This window comes from Vanessa atalanta, chromosome 11 (assembly GCF_905147765.1).
Source record: "Vanessa atalanta chromosome 11, ilVanAtal1.2, whole genome shotgun sequence".
Lineage (NCBI taxonomy): Eukaryota > Metazoa > Arthropoda > Insecta > Lepidoptera > Nymphalidae > Vanessa > Vanessa atalanta.
The window spans coordinates 270263-294696 of record NC_061881.1 but is presented as its reverse complement, the minus strand read 5'-3'; the positions used below and the strand labels follow the sequence as shown (position 1 = coordinate 294696).

General features: G+C 40.6%; 1 protein-coding gene across 7 annotated transcripts in view; it reads left to right on the top strand.

The window, feature by feature from the left end:
- The window catches only part of LOC125067392 (mitogen-activated protein kinase kinase kinase 4), a 31595-nt gene that overhangs the window by 4809 nt on the left and 2352 nt on the right, over positions 1–24434 (top strand). For 2 of the 7 annotated variants that reach the window (XM_047675957.1, XM_047675961.1), the window contains exons 2-29: positions 5980–6117; positions 10779–10861; positions 11160–11287; positions 11464–11655; positions 11900–12060; positions 12186–12298; positions 12593–12896; positions 12989–13248; positions 13353–13518; positions 13939–14053; positions 14579–14688; positions 15067–15226; positions 15557–15846; positions 16486–16593; positions 16731–16863; positions 16934–17101; positions 18034–18198; positions 18615–18782; positions 18868–19028; positions 19342–19423; positions 19664–19768; positions 20996–21104; positions 21219–21403; positions 22068–22235; positions 22311–22476; positions 22670–22792; positions 22942–23042; positions 24133–24312. In XM_047675957.1, coding sequence (XP_047531913.1) covers positions 5980–6117; positions 10779–10861; positions 11160–11287; positions 11464–11655; positions 11900–12060; positions 12186–12298; positions 12593–12896; positions 12989–13248; positions 13353–13518; positions 13939–14053; positions 14579–14688; positions 15067–15226; positions 15557–15846; positions 16486–16593; positions 16731–16863; positions 16934–17101; positions 18034–18198; positions 18615–18782; positions 18868–19028; positions 19342–19423; positions 19664–19768; positions 20996–21104; positions 21219–21403; positions 22068–22235; positions 22311–22476; positions 22670–22792; positions 22942–23042; positions 24133–24312 — 4342 coding nt within the window. Of the gene's footprint in view, positions 1–5979; positions 6118–10778; positions 10862–11146; positions 11288–11463; positions 11656–11899; positions 12061–12185; positions 12299–12592; positions 12897–12988; positions 13249–13352; positions 13519–13938; positions 14054–14578; positions 14689–15066; positions 15227–15556; positions 15847–16485; positions 16594–16730; positions 16864–16933; positions 17102–18033; positions 18199–18614; positions 18783–18867; positions 19029–19341; positions 19424–19663; positions 19769–20995; positions 21105–21218; positions 21404–22067; positions 22236–22310; positions 22477–22669; positions 22793–22941; positions 23043–24132; positions 24313–24434 lie in introns of all 7 variants that reach the window. The other 5 variants (XM_047675960.1, XM_047675962.1, XM_047675959.1 and 2 more) reach the window with 5 other exon arrangements.

Here is a 24434-nt window from a genome sequence, read left to right as displayed (position 1 = left end):
TCGGGTTCGGTCGACAGCCTACCAATATAAAGAAAATAAAAATAAAAAGAGGATAAGAGTATTTTGTCCAGCTGTGGAGTTACTTTCAATTTATTGATTGTTGTAAAACAATTGTGAGATATAACAAATTACAGCTCTTCAGATTTTATTTCTACAATCCGCCGTTGCTTCGACAGCGGGGTGAACTATGTTAAAATCAAATAATAATTGAGCGATATACACATATGGAATGAGTCACTCGCTGAGTCACATTTTTGTAGCTAGATACAATGTTTTCACCAATATGAATTTAATACATATACAATAAAGCCTATCCCAAACGCAGGAGGAGGAAAGTCAAGTAAATAACATTCACATTGAATCGACGCGATATCAAATCTCGATATCGGTTAAGATCTTAAATAATCAATGATATTTATTACTTTTAGAAATACTTATTTATGCAGTCACATTTATGGTATTATTATATATTTAATAAACTCATTTTTTGCTATTGTATCTTATTTTATAAAAATAAGTGTAATGATTTCAGAACATCATATGGATTTAATTAAAAATAAATACAAATTTTATAATAATTATAGTAAATGTCACATTATCACATTTTAACATTTCACACTCGTGTTCTGCGGTGAGATTCGAGTTTCTTGTTACAGAATAATCCTGGTGTATTTTTATTACGGATTCGCCAAAAAATTGCGTCCTAATCGACGTCGACATTGTTATCGAAAGTTCGGAATATAAATTAACTGGTTATAAGTAGTTATGTGTACAAGTGCCATATTATATATATCGGTATATAAATCGATAACTTATTGTCGTGCAATATATCAGAGCTATTAACAAATCAAATGGAATATGTAAATCTAAGATTTATATCACCCCCTCTTTCTCTTTCTCTTCATTTTCTTTTCTCGTCATATTGAATAGATTATATTTATAGGTTTTTGTGTGTCTAATATGTTAGCGCAATGAAAGATCAGACAATTTTTTTTTGTCATATAGTTTGGTCGAACGGGAAAATGCCCCAAAGCACTGTAAAGAGTTTGGTTAGATACCACTCACTCACAGCAGTACTCAGTATTGTTGTGTTCCGTTTTGATGGGTGAGTGAGCCAATATAACTACAGGCACAAGGGACATAACATCTTTGTTCCCAAGGTTGGTGGTGGATGGGCGATGAAAGGAATGGTTAATGTTTCTGACAGCGTCATTATATATGGGCGGTGGTGACCACTTGATATCGAGTGGACCACTTGCCCGTCCCCCTACCTATAAAAAAAAAACTTCAGGTTATTGTGTTAATGCTTCACGCATACATTTGTACCTTTTCTGTAAGTCTGATATCACTATAACCACGGATCCTTGTAAGATAATGCTGTCTACAAAATTCAGTTCAATTATTTATTTCTTAAATTCTAAACCTATTTTTCCATCAACCCTTAGTTATCATTATTCAAAGATTTTCCTTACTACTTTAACTAAATATACTTACATCATTAAAATATTACTTTTTCAAGTAACAAAATTGAATCGACATGTTGTAAATTATATTCCGTGTAAACCTACCACTGGTTTCTGAAATAAGTATTACGAATAATATGTAAATTGTTATAGATGAGTCATATTTTGGGTGCTTTACTTCAATGCGGGGTCAGGCTTCTGTGGTCACGGTTCGCCCTGAGGTTGTAGAGGTCGATGATAATCATTGTTTATTTTATTACCTTTATTTAAGTAAAAACATTAATAGGAGTTTATTAATAGTTTATTAATAGAATTATTTTAAACGTATACAGCAACGTTGTTTAAATTCGACTTACAAATTGTTTTATCGTTGCTTAAAGAAATTTCACTTCAGTAGTTTAATTAACTTGCTTCTAGTTTTTTTTTATTGAGAAATATGTGTTTCTTGACAATATGTGTTTGTTGGCCAATTGTTTAATGACATACTATGGTGATGATATGATCCCTTATCCTTTTTTTTGCTTTGTACGGCGATTTCAGTCTACAGAAATTGTATTTCATACTTAATACTTGGCGAACAGGATATAAGACTCATCAGATCAACGCTATTCAAGCCGCCCAGCGAGGTGTAAGCTTAAGTTTTAGTCCTGACCCCCTTGGTCTATTGTTGTACACTCACCCAAAAATTTTGACGATTTCTTGGAGGGAAGAATTGGTATAATAGATTATTGAAAACAAGTACACTGCATGTATTTTTTGCGAGTGGGTGTAAATACTTTCTACAGGTCATGGACTATGGAAAACAATGGGAACAACTGTGTGAAATTTTCGCTCAATAAAACAAATAAGAAATAAGAAACTGTTGTTAAGATGTATTAAAGTTAAATTTAATTACGACTACTCTATTGTTTTCGATGTTCCTAAGAATATTTTTTTATTCAATCAGGCACAATATAAATCTATAATTAAGTTTTATGTACTAATAATATATATGTTAAAAGTAGAAATGAAGTAACAATAGTTAGGACCACAGTTTAATTTAATCTCTGATTATATTACTATGCAGAATGCCGCAAGAAACATTCTGTAGGTATTTGAAAGCTAATTTATGATTATAATTATTTGATCTTTGTCTTTTAAACCCTTGTATATAAATTCAATGTTTATTACTAGTAGTCGCGCTTCGTTCGCGTTTTAGTGGCCAATAGTGTTAGGTATATAAAAGTATGTCCACCCTTGGGATTGAAGCTTGCTTAATTCCAAATTTCATCAAATACGGTTCAGTAGTTTAGCCATGAAAACAACCAGACGAACAAATTAGTCATTGTGTTAATAATTGCTTAATCTATGTTAGTGGAAACCAACTCTTAACGTAGCCGCTCATATCTGTTGGCAATGGTGCAGCTGTGATTCACATATGATCTATCAAGTTTGTCCGCAACCGTGGCCAGGATGCTGTCGGTACTGCCCCTGGGCAGTACAGAACCACGTCTTTTACGCATAGTAGACTACAACGGAAAAGTTTAATCCCTTGCGACTTTACAAAGTTATGTCTGGGCCAGCGTGGTAGACGGTAATCTTACTTATCCAATTCTTTGAAAAGGCCCATATTCAGAATTGCTTATATACCCAATATAATACTTTTTTTTATTCGTTACCACAGCTTACATAGCATATTTAAGGATGGGTCTCTCTAGTGAGCATGATTCATACTCGTGTCAGAGGGAGCCAAAAGTAGATTTAACACTATGAACTTATAAATGTTTGACTTTTGAACATCCATGACTCGCATCACAAACATTATTGTAAGCTCTTGATTGAGGCAAGATCGACGTCACTTTAAACAGGTTGTTATTAGAGGTGAAACGGGTGTTCATCACCTATCACTCAATGTATCAATTGTTCTACAGTCAAACTTCATACGAGAGACTTTTAGATCTTAGATGCCATTGTTGGCGACACGGTGACCGTTAAGAAGTGTTTTATATTCTCGTGTACTTTAAGTATACATTGGTATATGAACACAGATGAGCTCGTAAAATCCAGTGGCTCAGTTAATCGGCTTCATAAAATAAATTGAATAAGAGTAACTACTGATTTTTTTGTCGGTTCTTCTCAGAAGTTACTACATTCGGAACTGATGGTAATACAGAACAATACAAATAGTATTGTTCCGATTCTACATGTAGTATAGAGTAAAGTCCGTTTTAATTTGAATGTTTCGCTTAAAGTCCAGAACATATTATAGTTAAAAAAAAATGCTTGTTTTTGGACGTTTCTATGATTTCACGCTTCGTTCATCTGATTGTATTGACGATTTGACATACCTGTCGTAACTTGGATGGAGGTTTCTAGTTTAGTAACATCAAGGTACATGGATCGTGTGCGAGTCGTATCGGATGATCGTTAACAAGATCGACGCAACGTCTTTTGCTACTAAAAGTGTTACGTAAAAAACTTACTCAGTATATATTCATAATGTTGATCCTCAACGCTTATCAGTGATTCCCAAAATGCCGTTTTTATCTTCACTTCAAGGTTCTCTTATCTATATATACATAATATTCGGTCATGATAAATTGATACGGCGAATAAGAGTTTAATATATTCAAATTCCTCGTATAAATTTTTTCGATGTTACCTTACGGATACCAAATAGTTCAATAGTTTGGACCGTGTCGATAAAAATAGGGTTGTGGAGTATCGTGACATGAATACCTTAAGAATCAGATAACGTATAGGTACAGGCTGAGCCGATCTGGTTTTCGTATACATTTGACGCGAATCTGAGAGGCGCTACTTTATAACGCGACACAATCAGCTCTTATGTAATTTCAAACTTTGTATTGCAATTGGAACGCAAATTCCTCATATTGCTAGCTTACTTTCATCTATGTTAATTAATTCATTGCACGCATTTATTGGTAGTCAAAATAAAGACTACATTCAGTTCGGTAAAAAATTACCCTGTACTGTGTCGCCTCGACGCGGCTAAAGAAATTCAGTCTTTTTTTTGTTGTCTAATTTTGTTAACATTCTAACAAAATTATAAGTTGTTTTATTTAAGTAAATAAGTAAATGTTAAATTTAATAAGTAACTTTAACAATTGCTTATTTAATTTATGAGTCTCCAACAGAATATACACACTAAATATCTATTCTTAAAATAAAACTATATAAGGGTTACAAATTGTGTGCTCCTTCAATTGTAGGAGACCACAGCATGCACTATTAAGCAAAAAATATTTTAATACAAATAAGATACAGATAAATATACTTTATTGTACACCGAAACAAAAAAAAAAAATACAAGAAGCAACACAACAAAATAGAAAACACTGTACAAAAGGCGGTCTTATCGCAAAAATCTCAAACGTAAATTGGTCTGTATGTATTTGTATCGATGCACGATGTCTACATATATGAAAATGGGCAGAGGCATAACAGTTCTGTACCATTTTCTCCTCTGTTTGTTAACCGATTTTTGATTGGTCGCCATTGACAGGCTATTGTGTTATTAAAAAACGTGGTAATAAGATGGTCATAAATTGTATCGTAATGTTAAATAATAATGTCGTTACTTTCTCTGACAAATAATGAGCGTTAATTTAGCATCTCTATAAATTTGCATCATCATTGATAAAATAAAAAAACACTCTTTAACTATACGTGGATGATTTTCAGACTTTGTCCTTTGCCAGTGAATCCGAAGCTTATATTATTAGTTAGTCACTTTCCATAGACTCACGTTTTTCATATGTTTAGTTTGTGTTTTTATATCACGCTCATAGAAAAATATCGTGAGAAAACCTATGCGTGTTGAATTATATTCTGCCCTTGTTCACATATGTTTCCACCAGCACACATAGTGGCACCTTGGAATAAGGAGAGGAGACCGCCGTGTAGCTTGATACACTAAACGAGTTTACTTTTTACTTTAATATATATATTTTCCTAATTATATTATCGTCTTAATATCATCTTCTAGCGTCAATAGCGCAATGGTTTACGGGCCGCATAACAATGTAACTTACTTTTGCAATTATAATATAAGAAGAAAAATTGTAATTATAAATTAAGAAATCAGTTATTAATATCTATTAAATATATATCTAATCTAGGATCAATGTATATATTACTTTCGAATTGGTCCCCATGGCTACTTTTAAGTAAATACGCACGTCTGGTCAACACGACCATTATGACCTTAACGTCATCCGTTGAAATATTAGTCCTATCGCTTGACATCGAACACCCTTTTTAATACTCCTTCTTTAGCGTAGTGACTTCTGAAAGTTTAACTAGTGTTAATCGAGGCGGTTTAAATCCCCAATAGCTCTACCGTATCCTGCCATTTGAATGATTTAATACGCAACATTGACGCTCTTAACGCCCGGGGCTATTGTAGTATGATGTCGAAAAATTAAGAATCCTATAATATTTTAAAAATCATTTTGATATTATTATTTTTTAGTAATAAGTAAGATATTAATAAAACACTTTACTTCACTTTCAGTGACTCAAAGGACGTCGTGATGAGGCACCCGAGGCAATCCTCGAGGTACTTGCTGGAGGAGAATGGAGACGGGTCGGAAGCCGATTTGCTGGGTACGACTCCGCCTCGAGCTCGTATCAGGGATAAGGAGAAGCGAAGGTACGAAGGATTAATTAGAAATTGCTTGAGAGCTGTTGTTTATACTTTATACATATCTAGGTAAAACACAACCACTGAGTTTTCACGAGCTTATTCAAAAATCGAAATATTCTTTACTCAAGTAAGCTCACTTATATAAATTCACTTTTGAATCGTCATGTTACAGTATCGAATTAAATGTTAATATACCACCGGCACCCAAAGTAGATTCCATCAAGAAGAACAGGCAAGCAACTCAGTTATTACTCTTTTCCACCATGTTTAATAAAATACAAAGGTATAAATAATAAGTACTTACTACGCTAATGCTTTAACAAGGTATTGTTGTGCTGTGTTGCACGTGCAAATGCTCTAATCCACAGAAGCGCTATTAAAAGTAATTAGGGTTTAAAAAAGAAAACTATTTTTACAGTGACAGCAACCCTGTTACATAATGTCATTATTTTTCATCTAAACGGCGTGGCCTCAAATCGTGCCTCCTTAACAACCTTCTGCGGTAGATAGTAACAGGATGATACTATGTCATTAAATCCTCCTAAAAAGATTCGTTGTATAACATAAGTCTAGTAACAGTAAGTTGAAGTAATATTATTGCTGGACATGGAATCCTCTCCTTTGATGAGTAGACATGAAGTTTGTTCCAGCACGCTGTTCCAGTGTGGTGGATATAGTAAAAGATTTTCGTCCGATGTCATATGCAGGTTTCCTCACAATAATTCTTTTCACCGCCAAGCAGGAGATGGATTGTAGACATTTGTTAAGCATATAAAAATTTAGTGGTGCTTGCTCGTCTGAACCCGCTATCATCGTTTAACATTGAAGTGTTTTAGCCACTAGGCTCAAATCAAATCGATAAAATACATAAAAGGCGATAAAGATCTCGACGCTCGACAAAGCGATACTGGACTGGTATAATAAACGGTAAAAAACTCGTAAAAACAGTTCATACGTGCCATTAAACATGTACTTATATTGAATATTGGTTTTTCCAAAAATGCAGTTCGAGGTCATACAATAAGTACGGGGAATAAATAAGTCATTTCTAACTAATAGCTGAAATAAATCAGCATTAAAAGTACGTCGAAACGCATCAAGTGATATTCCAAAACATTGCTACATGACACCTGTAATCCTTTTTGTTCTATAACTAACGTAAGACTCTTTTTAATATATACATTTTAGAAACATCTTTTGTTTGCAACAAGAATTTTAATTTCATACAATTACGATTCTCGATACACGCTCAGATATAAATCTAGACTAAACATATTACAAATCGATCGATTAAAAATACATTTTCAATTGAATCTACATTCCGAAATGGTGGCTTCAAAATTATTTTCATACTACATGAAATTCATGACGGAACGGAACGGACCGGAACGGACGGACGAAATAATTTTTTTTTATTGTTGTATTTCAAAATGACTGTTTTTTTAACTATTTAAATTATTTAACTGGGTCGAGGCTCAACCTTACGTACAGTTTCATGAGAAGAATTGTCCTAAGTCTTGTAGCAATATCTGCCAACATTTATATAAAAGTATTATGTTTCATAAGGGCGTTTATTTATATTTACATATCAGCTCGGTACCTGTACAATATTATAATAGATACAAAGATTGTATCCTGAAAATTTTAATTACCGTAATCAATGCAATAGGCTAAATAATCTTCTCTTCGGAATCTGGTGTTGTTAAAAAAGTATAAAATATAATTACGTGTTACTTGCAATTTCTTTACTATTTAATAAACTATTTGTATTGAAAGAAAGACTGGTATCTGTCATCTTCGTATTTTTTTTTACCTCTACTTTCGTAGTATCGTATCGTATCGTAGTTGTATAGTAATTATTTATAAGTATCAATCCAATGAATTACGTCGACAATTTTATACTATTCGTAAGCAAAACGAATCGTTTCCTGAATATTATATTCCGGCCATTAAGTTGCATATCGTTAACTATGAACTAACATAAGATCAATTTATTTTGGAAACAATCATTATTGTAACACAAATAAATGAATCTTTACCAATAGTTCTGTGGATTAGAGGTGTATATCTAAATTTAAATACGATTGTTGCATCATATCTATATCGGTACATTACGTTTATCCGAAGCATTTCATTGTTAAGGAACAGAATTCTCTCATGTGCAAACTGATTTCAGTGACGAGTCACGTATCTATGTGACGGCACTAGTGTTGGTGTTTGTGTGACGACTGATAAGTTATCACACGCCACGAGTGCCGCGCGGCGACACTAATTGTCCCTAATCACATGTAATCGACTATACTCTACGGTATCGCAAACAATTAGTTTTATAATTAACTACGGTGTCCGATCAGCGAGATATTAACGTCTAGTGGTAACACTAATGGCCTGTTAGTTTCCTACTGCTGGGAAAATGCCTCCTCCCCTTTTTGTTTTGGAGCTTACTCCTTTACATTTACGCATGTTGTAAATAAAAAAAAAGTCAGTGCGAGTCACGTTATTCGAGAAGAAGGGCGAGCACCCAACGAATAATGTATTCCGCCTCAAACAAATAAAAACATTGAGTAAAAAAAAGGCTCGGGCAACTGTGAGCCCGTGGTTGTTATTAAATGAATAAATTAAAAAAAAAAAAAAACACTGCGCCATCACAGCTCTCGCACGACAGACATGATGCTGACACGAATACACTGATGAGCAAAGCCCTCTTGTCTAGAGGAGTAAGCTTGAAACGTATTCAACCAGTGTCGATAAGAGAATTCACGTCTATTAACAATAACACCTGTTTCTATTCTTATAAACCAAATTTACTATGAGTTACCAGATCACGGTGTCAAGAAGCATATCGACTTAGATCTACTTTTAACATTGTCTTTCGACAAGTTAAATCATATTGAATGTCTTTTGAATGGCAAAGGTCTTTGTTAATTGAATTCCTAAGTTTCGGCCTGTATAGAACCTCTGTCAGGATAACCTCGAAAATAGAAAACGACCATGAAATGTCATAAAATGTTATCATACAAGTTTACATCTAGACATCGCTACGACGTGATAGTAACGATAAGTATATTACTTGGTAAAACTTTGTACAAGTCTGCCTTTTTTCTCTCTCTGGAAAAACGCGTTACGCGCTTCCCTATGAGCCAATCTGTCTACATATTTAAAATAAAGGAAATGAATAATTAGTATTCATGAAACATAATAAAAGTAATTTCGTCATACCTATTGTATAAAAACGAAAGTATTTGTGTATTATAACACAGTAGACTATTCTAAATTTGTATATGTCATTAATACGTTTTTACCAGTAATTAAATATCTAAGGGTAGCAAATAAGGGTTATTTTGATAAAAATGCTTTTAAGTATTATGGTCAAGAGTCAGTCGTCTAAACAAAGATCAACTACTGACTCGGTTCCTCTTAAAAATGATAAACATCAATGCACTGTATTGACGTTCGGCGATACAATAATAAAATAATAAAATAAAATTAGTGCAAAGTAATTTGGTTATTTTAGTAGTACAGTAAATGCGAATAGTTGAGTCACAAATAATATATCCAAGTTTATCGCTTCGTAAGATGTTAAAAATGCCTTTATTTGTTTATTATCGGACTGATAATAATATTCGACGCGATACTGATAAAGTATAGTAATTATATTCTCAAAAATACCTACGTGAGTATCGCTACTTCCGTTGCGAGTGATTCATTAATGTGCTTTTGTAAATAAGGCAAACTGCGTCTGCATCAGGGATTCCCTATCGAAGCACGAACAGTTATTCAATTACATATTAAAGTGGATACAGCTTAAACACTGATTGAAAGGATCATTTTATGTACACGGGACGTAAGGATAAGCTTATAACCCAAAGCAGAGTTCCTTTTATTAAAAAAAGCATATTATTCCATACAAGATTATATACATGATACAAAAGCGTTAAGCTAATACTTGTTGACTTTTAGGCAGGATATATTACATGTATTCATATATAATTGATGAGTTTCTTGCCGGTTCTGCTTTCTGGTTGAATCTACATTTCGGAACGGTGGTAGCTTCACTCAATATAGTTTTGTAAAAAGACGATTCAAAAAAATTAAAAGCCTACTTGAATAAAGTATATTTTGATTTTGAAGACCCATTGTTTTTTTTACAAATATTGAAAACGTAACTTAATTAATTTAAAATAAATTGAAAATATTTGAAAATTTCACGTTCTTAAAATCTTGAGTATCATATTCAAAGTTCTATATCAATGATTATTTTGGTCCATTCAAGGTCTCGGTGAGTTGTCAAATGATCGCAGATACTGATACATGAAAAGAAAAACTAAATAGTTTACTTGTAGCCGATTCTTAAATACAAGATCGTATAGACGACAAGAAAGCGTAGAGTTGATATTTATTGATTTATGTTTGTATATAATTATTAAATGAAATACTCATTAACTATTTAATTTGTGATCAAAAGTAGCTACTGAGGCTCTTGTCGGCAGCTTCCTATTAAATTTTATCTTGTATTATGATTAATCAAAAGTGCTTTCAAAAGCCAAATCGAATGCAGTATAATTTGGTTTTGTTTTTTTTTTTTTTAATAACTCTGGTTAACTAACGTTATTATTCGTAGATTTATTTTCTCTTTATCAAATGTTTATATTGAAAACTCATTACAGGAACGTATTCGACGCTGGCTTATGTATACAGAAAACGTTGGTGGAAGGCAAGAATTACGATGAAATGTCCCCCTCACCACCAGGTTTGATTCAAAGTTTTAAGTATAAAGTTTTATTTATTATCTGCAATTTGAAACATGTTCAGCTAGAATAGCGCAGAAATTGAATGTATGCCTAGATGGACCTCATCCTTTAACAAGAGGCAAAAAATTACATGGTTCTCACCATACATGAACATGGGCACTTAAAGAAACATAGGTGGTCCAGCAAAATGGCTCCACCGCAAGTTTAATTTGAAATAGCTTCAAGGCAACATTATCCTGAATATATAATAATTTTGTCCATAAGAAATAATTAACCGATATCAGTTTTGTCCGATAGAACGTCTTAAGAAGCGCTCGAGCCTAAAGCTCATCAGATCCAAGGAACGGGACTGGAAGGATGGGCAACGTGAATCCAGGGCGGATTCGTTACCGTCACCCAGCCCTCAGGCCGGTGTGCCCACTTTGGTAAGAATAACTGACACTCTTATGATTACCACTTTTATTAATTTATTAAGTGTAGTTTATTTTTGAACTAGTAACATTGTTGTAAAATAAAAGTCTATAATATGAAATACTAACGTTAGCTGAAAAAATATGCATTCGTCAATTCTTATGTTATATAATCCCTTATAGAAAAATAGTGTTCATTTCAGGTGGAATCCTGCAGCCGCTTCATGTCGCTGACCTCTCGTCTCAAGTGTCGAGCGGCTTACGAGAATGAGGTCCAAGAGAGGTGCTCGGATGAAGAGCTGCCAGCCAGCAGGGTCAACTTCCACAACACATTCAGCATGCTCATTAACATGGGGAATATTGAGAAGGGGTGTCGGCGTACAGTAAGTTTGTCATTTCTCTCTGTCTATAAATAGTATTACAGTCTTTCTGAAGACAGTTTTTTAAATAATTTTAGAATATATTTTCTTATCACTTAAATGAAGAAGTATCCAAAAATTGGCAATTGATATTAGGATTTATATATAAAAAAAAAACTATTTAATATATCTTTGTAAATCTACTAAGAGCACATTTGATCAAAGTATATTTCAATTGATTTTGACACAAAGATCGGTAATGTTGCAGATAAGTCGGGAGGAGCAGGTCTGGCAGAACGAGCTAAAGGATCTCATCTGGTTGGAATTAAAAGCGAAGCTTGCCGGTCGGACGCTCAGCCAGCAAGACGCGTATCTTTGCGCGCAAAGAAACATTATTCCCTCCATTGTGCAGAGAATTCAGGAGTACAAGTATGTTAATCGTTTCGTCGGTAGTTTGTAATTATAGAACAGTCTAGAAATTGTACTTTGTATAGCCAAGCTAAGTGATCTGTGAAGAGAAGTCGGTCTTTTTTGTCATAAAACAATGGTTACAGATTCGTGAATCCAGATCCCTGCAGGAATAGATCACAGAAGCTCGCCATAGACGGCTCCGACGACGAACTGCCCGACCAGGCAGACGGAACGGCCGGAGACGAGGACGGCGAAGGTACCTTAACATTGAACAAAATGGAGGATAATGAAAATTACTCTCCCGGATATAATAACAATTCTTATGTGTTTTTTTTTTTTTTAATGTATTATTAATGTCCGCGTTCAGTTGCACGCGACACGGTGCACACTATGGGTCCATAAATTATGTTATTCAATATCATATATAAACTAAAAACCGGGGCTGCGTATTCGATTCGTGCTCACTGTTTGGAAATTTATTACACTCGCTCTTTATTTTACCCACGTCGAACCCGTGATAAGCTCAGTAAAGCGAGGCAACCGTGCGCAGAGGCGGGCGCGCGTGCGGGCTGCGTGTCGGTGGACTGCGGGCGCTGCGCGCGCGCGGTGGGCGCGGCCATGCGCGACGTGGCGGCGCTGCTGGACGCCTACGACGCGGCGCTGGCGCTGTACCCGTCGGCCGCCGCCGCCGCCGCCGACCACCCCGCGCTGGGCGCCGCGCCGCTCGTGCACCGCCTGCGCGCCATGTGCCTGTGGTACAACACGGCGCAGCACATGCGCCTCAAGGTGCTGTCGGTGCGCCGCATGCTGCGCACGGCGCGCCGCAAGGCGCACGCCGCCGACGCCGGCAGCCGGTGAGGCGCGTCCGGGGTCTCGCTCGGACTGTCCATTTCGACGATGCTAATGTAGTCGAACGATATATTTGAATGACCGGTTTCGTTCGCAGAAAATCGTCGGTGACCAGGTTACCCGGTCACGTTCGATTCAACGTCAGCAACGACACGAGTGACTCCAACAACAGCGACACCAGCGGTCACTCGGAGGGCAGAGGATCGGTAACGGAGGAGAGGAGAGACGTCGACGGCCAGACGTCGGACTCCTCGAATAATCCAGAAAATGCGAGTTCAGACAGAGGAGAGGAAGGAAAAGTCGACCCGAAGACGGACGTCGCCGTCGAGACCGAGGGGAACGACGTTCCAGACGGCGGTGAGTACCGAAGAAGCTGAGCAAAGTTGATAGGAATTATTGCAAAAGTTCGTTTATCTTCTGAAATTTTTGGTGTCCGGCTGAGACGTGGTCCCTGCGAGCAGGCGCGGCGGCGGGCGGGGCGCGCGGGGCGGAGACGTACGCCAGCAACGAGAGCGGCTACACGTCGGAGGCGGAGCGCGACGCGCCGCACGACGTGTTCGAGTTGGGCCCGCTGGGGGACGTGGCGCGGCTGCGGCTGCTCGGCCGCTCCGCCGTGTCCGCGTACCGGTACGACATGCGGACGTTACGTTATTACCGGTGGCAGAATATCATCAACTTAGACTTAAAGTTTGCAGTAGACGTATATAGCAATGATTTTTCTGACGCTTTTGAGTGCATATTTCATCGACTCAAGCTTGATACGGCTAATTGGGCCGAATCACTTATCTATATTACTGTTTAAAATTTAATTACATTGAAATACAAAGGTATAATAGAATAGTCCACTAAATTATTTTTTATATTAATACCTTCAAACTAATCCCGATTCAATTGGTGTACCTCAAGAACCACACTTTGGTCCACTATTATTTTAATGTTTCATTATTGCTTTGTTGTCATTATTGCTGATAAGAATTATATTCAGCGATATATTCAAATGATACAGTTGGTATCGACTACGAGTAACGAAGCTTATAAATTCAACAGGGATTATCATCACGAGATGTTGAAGACGCAAGGAGTGCGTCGCTGTCTGATGTTTATGAATAAGATGTGCAGCAAACTACTCAATAAAGTTTATCTCACGCTGCTGGAGCCGCAGGTCAGTCGTCTCTACGTAAATAAATAAAATATAGTAGAAAACAAATAGAATACCGCGATCGTCACGGGCAACACTGAGTTTTCATATGTTCAATTATTTTTTTTGGGAGTCAGACTACTTATGATATGACCACTTTAAATTATGGATCGTTTAATTATTACAAATAGACTTGACCTTCGTCAGTGAATAGCTTTAGATCAATATGTATACCTGATAATACCTGATAGTTTCCACCTTCGTCAAAAAACACTGGAACTGTGAGAAATTGTTGTTATTTAGATAGATTAATTGGGTCTATCTACTCAGTTACTTAGACGACTTTAGTCAAAGCCCAGTTTATCACTGGGTTTACTAGTTTTACAGAAAAAAGATAAACACCTAAAGCCTTACAAGAGAACGGTGGCCGTTAATCAGCCTTCTGATTAACGGCCACCGTTCTCTTGTGAGTTCTCTCTTCATTTGTGAGTTTTTGCCGTGTAATTTATAACGTATACATATATCAAAAATATGACCATTGTTTTGCAGGCTGACAGCTTTGGAGAAGAAGATACGTCGGAAGTGTTTGAAGGTACCAAAGAAACAGAAAATAAGGCTGACGAGAATGACGACATTAACAACACGTACGAATTTCGCAGGTACGTATTTTACTTAGGTTTATTTATGTAATAGCTAGGCGGACGGCCAAATGGGCAACCTGATGTTAAGTGTTCATCACTACCACGGACATTGATATGTATGAAATATTAACCATTCATTACATCGCCAACGCGCCATCAACCTTGGGAACAAAGATGTTTTCTACCTTGTGTATGTAGTTGCATTGGCTCCCTCACCCATAAACTAGGAATACATTTATTGGTATCAAACGGCAAAATACCTGATGAGTGAGTGGTACCTACCCAGATGGGCTTGCACAAATAAACAACTAAATGCTTTCATTTGTTTCAAGATTTAACAAAAGTATTGGAATGTTTATTGTGTTTGTGTTTATTTTTTTTTTATTTATTTATTAGATATGGTTGCTGGAGTAAGGAGACCCTGTCCATGCGTTTGCCCTCCTATCGCAATCATTTCCTACTGTTGACCAGCATCAGCATGGAAGCAGTGCATGACTACCTCTCGCTGAGGATGGAGGGCAGACCTGAACACCCCTCTTGTCTCACAATCAAACAGGTAATTCAAAGTTAATGATACTACTATACTTATTAAAATGGTGTTGAAAAAAAATATAATTCCACGATTATCTCTGACCGCATACGGGTCAATTGACAATGATTTTAAATTTGAATATATTTATTCGGCGTCACGGCGAGATAGGGACAGCCTCTCCGAGCCGCATGTACCCTCTGGATGGAGAGATATACATTAGAGACAATGTTTTTAGGTTTAAATAACAAACGCAATAGGATTTTACTTTCACTATCATAAATTGATTATCGAACATATAAAATTAAGGGTCAGATTCTAAATAGATGAAGTTAACATTTTACAATAAATCTGCAGCTGATCCACGAGTTGAAGGAGGGACTGGACATCTCAGCGGAGGTGCGCGCGTCGTTCGCCCGCAACGTGCAGGCGGCGCTGTGCGGGGCCACGCCCGCCGCGCTGCGCCAGCTGCTGCACACCTACGACGGCACCGTGGCCACCGCGCTGCAGCAGTACCTGTCCTACCTGCGCATCATGTCGGAGAAGGAGTCGCTGAGCCGCGCGCAGCTGGCGGGCGAGTGGGCCTTCACGCAGCGCCTGGCCGCGCGCGCGCCGCCCGCCGCCGCGCTCGCGCCCGCCGCCTTCGCGTGAGTACCGCTCGCAGACAGGGGGGGCGGGGGGCCCTCACGCAGCGCCTGGCCGCGCGCGCGCCGCCCGCCGCCGCGCTCGCGCCCGCCGCCTTCGCGTGAGTACCGCTCGCAGACAGGGGGGGCGGGGGGCCCTCACGCAGCGCCTGGCCGCGCGCGCGCCGCCCGCCGCCGCGCTCGCGCCCGCCGCCTTCGCGTGAGTACCGCTCGCAGACAGGGGGGGCGGGGGGCCCTCACGCAGCGCCTGGCCGCGCGCGCGCCGCCCGCCGCCGCGCTCGCGCCCGCCGCCTTCGCGTGAGTACCGCTCGCAGACAGGGGGGGCGGGGGGCCCTCACGCAGCGCCTGGCCGCGCGCGCGCCGCCCGCCGCCGCGCTCGCGCCCGCCGCCTTCGCGTGAGTACCGCTCGCAGACAGGGGGGGCGGGGGGCCCTCACGCAGCGCCTGGCCGCGCGCGCGCCGCCCGCCGCCGCGCTCGCGCCCGCCGCCTTCGCGTGAGTACCGCTCGCAGACTGGGGGGGCGGGGGGCCTTCACGCAGCGCCTGGCTAAATTTGCGCGTTTTTCGCTTCGAATTAAGTTCGGCAAACCGAAAAGTGATGTTACATATTATTATTAGTTTCTTACCATTACTTTCGTCCGCAGAGATATGGCGTGTAATCAGCTGAACAGAGTGCTCAACCGATTCGAGGAAAAGTTTGCCCATGTAATGGAACTCGAGAAGAGCGACCCATCCGACCTGGACGATCAAAGGTGACTAAATATAAAATGAATAATAAAAAGTAGTCGGTTAACAGATACGATTAATCGGTACAACTGATACGTGTCAACATAAGTCGAACACGAGAGAGGACCGGCTCCACCGCGACGTAACCTCCCGCTCGGCGCAGGTACCTGGTGTACACGCTGTGCCGCGAGACGCAGTGCATCTACGCGGGCGAGCGCGACGCGGCGCTGCAGGCCGCGCACTGGGCGCGCGCGCTGGCCGCCCGCCTGCCGCCGCCGCTGCGCGCGCGCATCTTCGTACGTAGCCCTCGGCCCGCCCGCCGCCCGCCGCCCGCGACGCCGCTACTCACGCCCGTGCGCTCCACAGAACAGCCTCATGGCGATCCGCGACTGCCTGGTGCGCCACACGGCGCTGATCCTGAAGAGCAGCCGCTCGGCGTCGCTGTCGTCGGCCGAGCTGCCGCGCGACATCCGCGACAGCCTGGGCGCGCGCGTGCGGGAGCTGCTGCTGCAGGTCTACAAGCTGGGCTTCGAGGTGAGCGCCGCCCGCGACCACGTCGGGTCATGTCATGTAGCGATACATCTATATTCACTTAAATTTATAAACCGATCATTATAGATCGATCATTTAGGAGACCTACTCGCTTTAGATTCGCGACTATGTTTGTCACTTGTGTAGACACACACAAGTAGATAATGAATTTACACATAAATAAGTTTGTTTTTTTATAATTTCCATAAAAAAGTCCTTCATAAGGTGACATATCAATTGTTGACACCGGAACGGACAACGGAATTGAAACAGTTTCTGAATTTTGTAATCCCTCGCGTCGATGAAATAATAAAAAAAATTAATATTGTTAATATTTCATCGATATTTTCGTTATCTCCTTTTTAACATTTAAGCATAATCCTTGCTGTGTTAATACTAACCAATGGGAACGGAATTGTTATCTTGTAGTTATTGTGTTTTTATTTTTATTAGGCTGCAGCCATTTCCTAAAATAGACAAAAAATATTGTTGTTTTGGGTTTTTATACTCATATAACCTAGAAATAGTCGGCTATTTAGAAATCGCACGTAGGCCCTTTATTTATTTTATTTGTCTAGAAATCTTACGGTTTTCAGTTAGATCTAACCTTTATAAAAAAAAGGAAATTTAACTTACTTACTTTTATTAAAAATAACAAATTATAATTAATAATAATATATTTAAGCTAAACATACTAAAATTCGTATTTATTAACCGCAGTGAATAGTGATAGAAGATATATAATTGCATGTAATTAATTTTAAAAGTGATAGATAATATGTAATATATTGCATATATATATATATATTTTAAAAAATCATAATGATAATTCAAATAAAATATTAAGCACGCACGCAATTACGCACGCACGTACGCACGCAAGTACGCACGCCCGCATGCCCGCAGAGCGTCACTAACCGCACGCAATGTTGCAGCTGCACACCGAGTTGCACAAATTCGCGCAGGCCCCCTTCAAGGATCAGCTCGAGCGCCGAGCGCGTCGTCTGCGCCCCTCCTCCCTCCAACCCTCCCGCCCCCAAACCCCTCGACTGCGGAGGAAAAGACCGGAGACTATGCTCATACACGAGTCCATCAACCCGGTAATGACCGCACTCCGAGTGGGCGAACGATTGCGTCGGATCGGTCCGCTTCGCTTTGGTTTTGGTCGTGTTCGTGTTCTAAGCCTCATCATTTCGTTTATTTGTAATTACTCTTCGTCTGTGTGGATTATTTTTATTCATTGGTTCTATCAGTTTGTTCAGAGTAAAGTCTGCTTCATTTAAAACAACTAATATGAGCCTGGTTTGGAGCTTTCCAGTGTGACGTACCGATTGTTTCGAATTATCATAAAATATCAGTTTGTATAAATGTCGTAACACTTCGACTTTTTTAGAAACACAAGGTTTGTTATATCTAACTATGGTGGTGGTACTTTGGAACTGCTATACATGTCTGTCGTGAAATTACAATCGATGGAGGTAAATTTGATTCAAAATAACGTAATCACTCGTTTCAGATTCACAGGGAACTACACCGATTCGCGAACAGCTCCTCCCCGCGGCCGCCGGCCCCGCGACCCAGCGTCACGGAGTCGCCGCGGAAGTCGAAATTCCTGAGGTCCGAGAGCATCGGCGAGGAGGTCGAACCGAGCGCGCTCGACGAGAGCGGCTTCGACGGGACGGGGGTGAGTCGGGAGTCGGCGCTCGTTCGCCCGTAGAAAGTCAACTTCTGCATACGATTATAGTTATATTTCACGGCGCGGCCGGCAGGCGGCGGCGGAGGCGGCGGCGGAGGCGGCGGCGGAGGCGGCGGCGGGCGCGGGCGCGGAGGCGTGCGCGGGGCGGGCGGCGCGCGCGGTGGTGCAGTTCGCGCGCTGCTGGATGTCGTTCGTGGTGGAGCGCTGCGAGCGCGGGCGCGGCCTGCGGCCCCGGTGCGCAGCCCGACACGCCTTCCTTTGGAGTTATACGAGCGTTGCTGCTGCGACGCGAGAATGACCCCGCTCTAAAAACATTAGTACAATATTAACACTCACCCGCCCGTGAGAAGATATGGAGCCCTATTTTTAATTATCGATCTTTGTGTAAACCCATATCAGAAAAATAAATAATTTGAATTCGGAAGTAGGAAATAGTTACCGTTGTCCAGCTGAGATTCTATTAATTTTAATTATTTTAATATCAATAAAATAAATAATATGAGTACATTTTAATTTAGTATCTCAATATATTATCGTTTAACCGTAGATGGGCGAGCCAAGGATTGGAATTCTTAATGTTAGCTTGCGATCCCTACAACACGAAACACTTAAGTGATGAGGAGTTCGAGGTAAGAAAAGTTTGGATTAAAATAACTAACACTTATAAATTAATAATTCATGTACATAACACAGGTTTTGGTTTTAATTATCCGATACAAATCACTTGTCACTTGCTATACTTCCATGTATATATCAGAAGCCTTCCCGTAAACGTTAGCTCAATGGAACGAACGGTGCCATAGAGTACGATACTCCAAAATAACAAATTAGATTTGGATAAAGGAGTGACGAGTGCTGGCACCTCGCAGGAGCTGAAGCAGCAGATGGACGGCTGCATCTCGCACGTGGTGGGGTCGCGCGCGCCCGCCGCCAGCCAGCCCGCCGCGCCGCTGCGCCAGCGCCACCGCATACACGTGCGCGACGCTTTTTACACTTACACTTACACTGCACTGCCGAGGTTCTCGGGCCGATAGAAAGTTTACTTGCTGGTAGGGCTCTGTGCAAGCCCGTCTGGGTTGGTACCACCCCCTCAACAGATATTCTGCTGCCGAGCAGCAATACTGTTGTGTTCCTGTTTGAAGGATGAGTGAGCCAGTGTAGCTACAGTCACAGGGGACATAACATCTGAGTTCCCAAGGTTTTTGGCGCATTGGCGATGTAGGGAATGGTTAATATTTCATACAGCGCCATTGTCTATGGGCGGTGGTACCTACAGGTGGCCCATATGCTCCTCCGTCAACCTATGCCATAAAAAAATGTTTTTGGATTTGCTGTCGAAAAGTTCTCAGTAACAATCCGAAGTCAGAAATTTGGTAGTGTGTACCCCCCCGTGCCTCGGAAAGCGCGTAAAGCCGTTGTTCCTAACCTCTTTCCGGTCGTGTCGGATTTCCCGCCCATCGGATTATCAGAGTGAAGGAAAAGGGAGTACACCTGTGTTTGCGCACACGCCTGTGCACCATACTAAGCCCGCGTAGTCAACTGATCGCCCATTAGATTGGCTACTGAAAACGTAAAGTTGACATAATTGGAACTTTGTGTTTTAATGCAATAGTATTAAAACACGCACTTTCGAATAACAACTGACGTTTTTATTTGACAGATAAAACATAATAAAACAGAGGAGGCGCTACTTGTCTTTAATGAAATATTTTGATAATTATTATTATAACAAATACGCTATTTGACAATGCGAAAATAAAGTGTCAATTATTTGTAATCAGTATATATTATGAGTTTAAAAATGGTTATTTATTAACGAAAATTGAAAATAATAATTAATTTATTCAAAAATCCATAAATAAAAGTGCATTTTTGTCATGCGTGTTTGTCACGTGACACAAAACGGTCCTGATTGGTCGGGCTTATGATGACGTCACTTGCTTGTTAACCTCGTTTGCCTACTGTATGTGGATTATATGTGCCACAGATTACAATGCAGGCAAGTGACATCACTGACCGCTGATTGCAGCGCCATTTTGTCAAAGTATCCAAATAATCAACCGGAACTACGGAAGCGATTTTTTGGATCGTGAGTTTCAGGTCAGGTGAGATCAGGCGGAGGACCGTTCGTCCTCCGCCTGATCTTTCTCCAAACGTAATAATATGATACCTATTATTATAATTACCGTTAATAATTGCAGAGTCCCCTATCGAGCACGAGTAGTACGAACAGCAAGGAGGGCGCGAACCCGCCGACACCGCCGAGCGAGGTTGACGCTCCACTCGTATTGCACAGCCTTGACGATGCCGGTAACTTAATTTTAGTACAATTTTAAGTTATATTTATGACGCCCTGGTTTATGTACATTTTACATTATTTTTTATGTAATACCGCTTATAATTAAATGTAAATAAAATCTATAGCTCACAGGACACGCATCGTCCAAGCCATACGGCAGCTCGACCAGTGTCGCGACGAAAAACTTCAGACCTCGAAAGCTGTCGGCCGAGTGTTGGAGTCGACCATCAAGAGCTACGAGCCGAAGCTGCGACAGTTGACCTTCAAGTGGCAGAGGGGGCTAAAGATCGGCGCCGGCACCTTTGGCAAGGTTCAAATATCAATTCACCGGTGTCGTAAGCGACGGGGATTTTTTTTGTTAAACGCACGTTAAAACAATCAGCATTGCATTAACAATCCGTGAAGTGGCGAAATTTTTTCTTAAAAGTTAATAGCTCAACAGCCGTACCGATCGCCGAGCGATGTAATCCTCACCTTTTAGCTATTATCGTCCCAACTCCTACAACAAGGACACAAATTTTACTACTACATTGAGATAAACATTGATTTTTTTTATTTTTTATGTTAGAGGTGGCAAACGAGCAGGAGGCTCATCTGATGGATAGTGACTACCACCGCCCATGGACATCTGCAATACCGAGGGGCTTGCGATGCCGGCCTTTCAGGAAGGAATACGCTCTTTTCTTGAAGGTTCTCAAGTCGTATCGGTTCGGAAAAACCGCCGGCAAAGCTGGTTCCACAGAGTGGTTGTGCGTCGCAGAAAATGTCTTAAAAATCGCGCTGGTGTGGATTTTCGGACATCTAGGTGGTGCGGGTGATATTTTGAATTTTGACGAGATGTCCGAAGGTGAAAAAGTAGTAGTAAAATAGTAGTAATTTCTTTTAATACTTAAAAAAAACCCCACAAGCGAAAGCCTAAACAGAGCTGGCACACGACGTCGTAATTCACCGCGCTAATGGCGAAGTCCGCGCAGGTGTACACGGTGGTGAACACGCAGAGCGGGCAGCTGCTGGCCATGAAGGAGCTGAGCGTGGCGGCCGGCGACCGGCGGGCGCTGCAGCGCGCCGCCAACGAGCTGCGCGTGCTGGAGGGCGTGCTGCACCCGCACCTCGTGCGCTACTACGGCTGCGAGCTGCACCGGGTACGCCCCGCCCGCCCCGCCCGCCCCACCCGCCCCACACCCGAGACTCGCTCGTGACCCGCCGCCCGCCCGCAGGAGGAGATGCTGCTGTTCATGGAGCTGTGCGTGGAGGGCTCGCTGGAGACGCTGGTGGCCACGTCGGGCGCGCTGGCGGAGCCCACCACGCGGCGCTACAGCAAGCAGCTGCTGAGCGCCGTGGCCGAGCTGCACGCGCGCGCCATCGCGCACCGCGACATCAAGAGTGAGCCCGCGCCCGCGACGATCGTTGCTAATATTTCTATCATCGCACTCTCTCGCCTGTTCTACGATCGATGCGATCGGTGTCTGCGACAAAATTACCTACTCAATTTTCAGAAGTGAAAAATATGTTACGGTCGTTGGGTTGTGGTATATTTTATAAGAACACGACGACCTGAACGATACGAATGCTGCAGGTGGCAACATCTTCCTCACCAACGACGGGCACTGCCTGAAGCTGGGCGACTTCGGCTGCGCCGTGAAGATCCGCGCCAACACCACCGCGCCCGGGGAGCTGCAGGGCTTCGTGGGCACGCAGGGTGAGCTCCTCCGCCGCCGTTGCGCGTCGATTACTTGGAATTTAAGTCATCTCGTGAAAAACATCGAGAACAAACCTGCATGGTTCTCATGCTACTGGTTTGTTTAGTCTTTACCTGATGTAAAGATCAACATCGGCGATATATTTCAGCGTACATGGCGCCCGAAGTGTTCATGAAGTCGTCCGGCCACGGTCGCGCCGCAGACATCTGGTCGTTGGGTTGCGTCGTCACGGAAATGGCGTCTGGAAAGGTACTTTATTTCTATAAGATTCTACATGAATCCTTTGACAATTAATCGTTAATATTTTTCTAACAATCGGCTTTATATGAACACTTAAAATTCACAAGCGTGTTCAAACAAAAAACGCTCGCAGAGATGCGTGCAAATAACGGTTACTGTGCCAGAGTGTAAGTTTTAACTTGACTACATCTTACTTGCCTCGTTGAGCTTTTACTTAAAATAAGTTGGCCTTGTCACTAAGTGGCGATCTCTTTAGCACGCATTGAGTTTAAAACAAAGTTAATGTAAATTTAACAGTAATCCTTAGTTTATTTATTTATATACTCTTTATTGCACACCAATATAGACAAAAATAATAGGAGTACAACAAAAACAAAGAAAAGAAAAATGTACAATAGGCGGCCTTATCGCTAAAACAGCGATCTCTTCCAGGCAACCTTTGGTAGAGGAGAGAGATAGGATGGTAGGGGTGTACAAATTATTTAATACATAAAAAAAAAATAGATACTATATATATATATATAGATACTATATATATATATATATATATATATACTATATATATATATATATATGTATATATACGATACATAAATAAATATTCCATAAATATATAATTATATAACAATATAATATACATATACATTATAAATATATACATTTACATACTATAGATACTTACATAATAAATAAAATATTGAATTGCAGTATTTTTTCATGAAGCAAGATAGTGCTCTTTTGTCATTTTTTTAAAAGAAGTAATAGTTGGTGCACGTCTTGCTTCTAGTGGAAGAGAGTTCCAAAGACGAATTGAATGGACTGTAAATGAGTCTATCCTTATCTATCCTTAGTGTATTTTCCATCCTTAGTCTATTTATAAAATAAAAATATATATTTATGTAATTCCTAAACTATTCATCTAATTATGATTAAAATAGCTGAAGAGTTCTGCGCTTGAAAGCGAAGTCCTTCACTAATAAATAAAACTTATTTCTATCATTAAACATTCTCAATATTTAACGTAGGTCTTAATTATAATAATAACTGTTCGCTTAACTTTTATAGGTCTAAGAATAAATATCATGTGTGTTGTTTCCAGCGACCGTTTTTCGAATACGACAGCAACTATCAGATAATGTTCGTGGTGGGCATGGGAGGCCGTCCGCACATACCGGAGACCCTCTCGGAGGAGGGCCAGCAGTTCTGCCTCAGCTGCCTCACTCACGACCCCGACCTGCGTCCGCGGGCTGAAGCCTTGAGCCTTCACCACTTCCTGATGGTACAGAGCGTTTATACTTATAAAATATTTAAATGATATGAGACATTGAATAAAATATTTTATTTAAATGATCGAAAATGCGTATCACCAATTCATGTAAGTCGGTTTCATAATTTCACGAG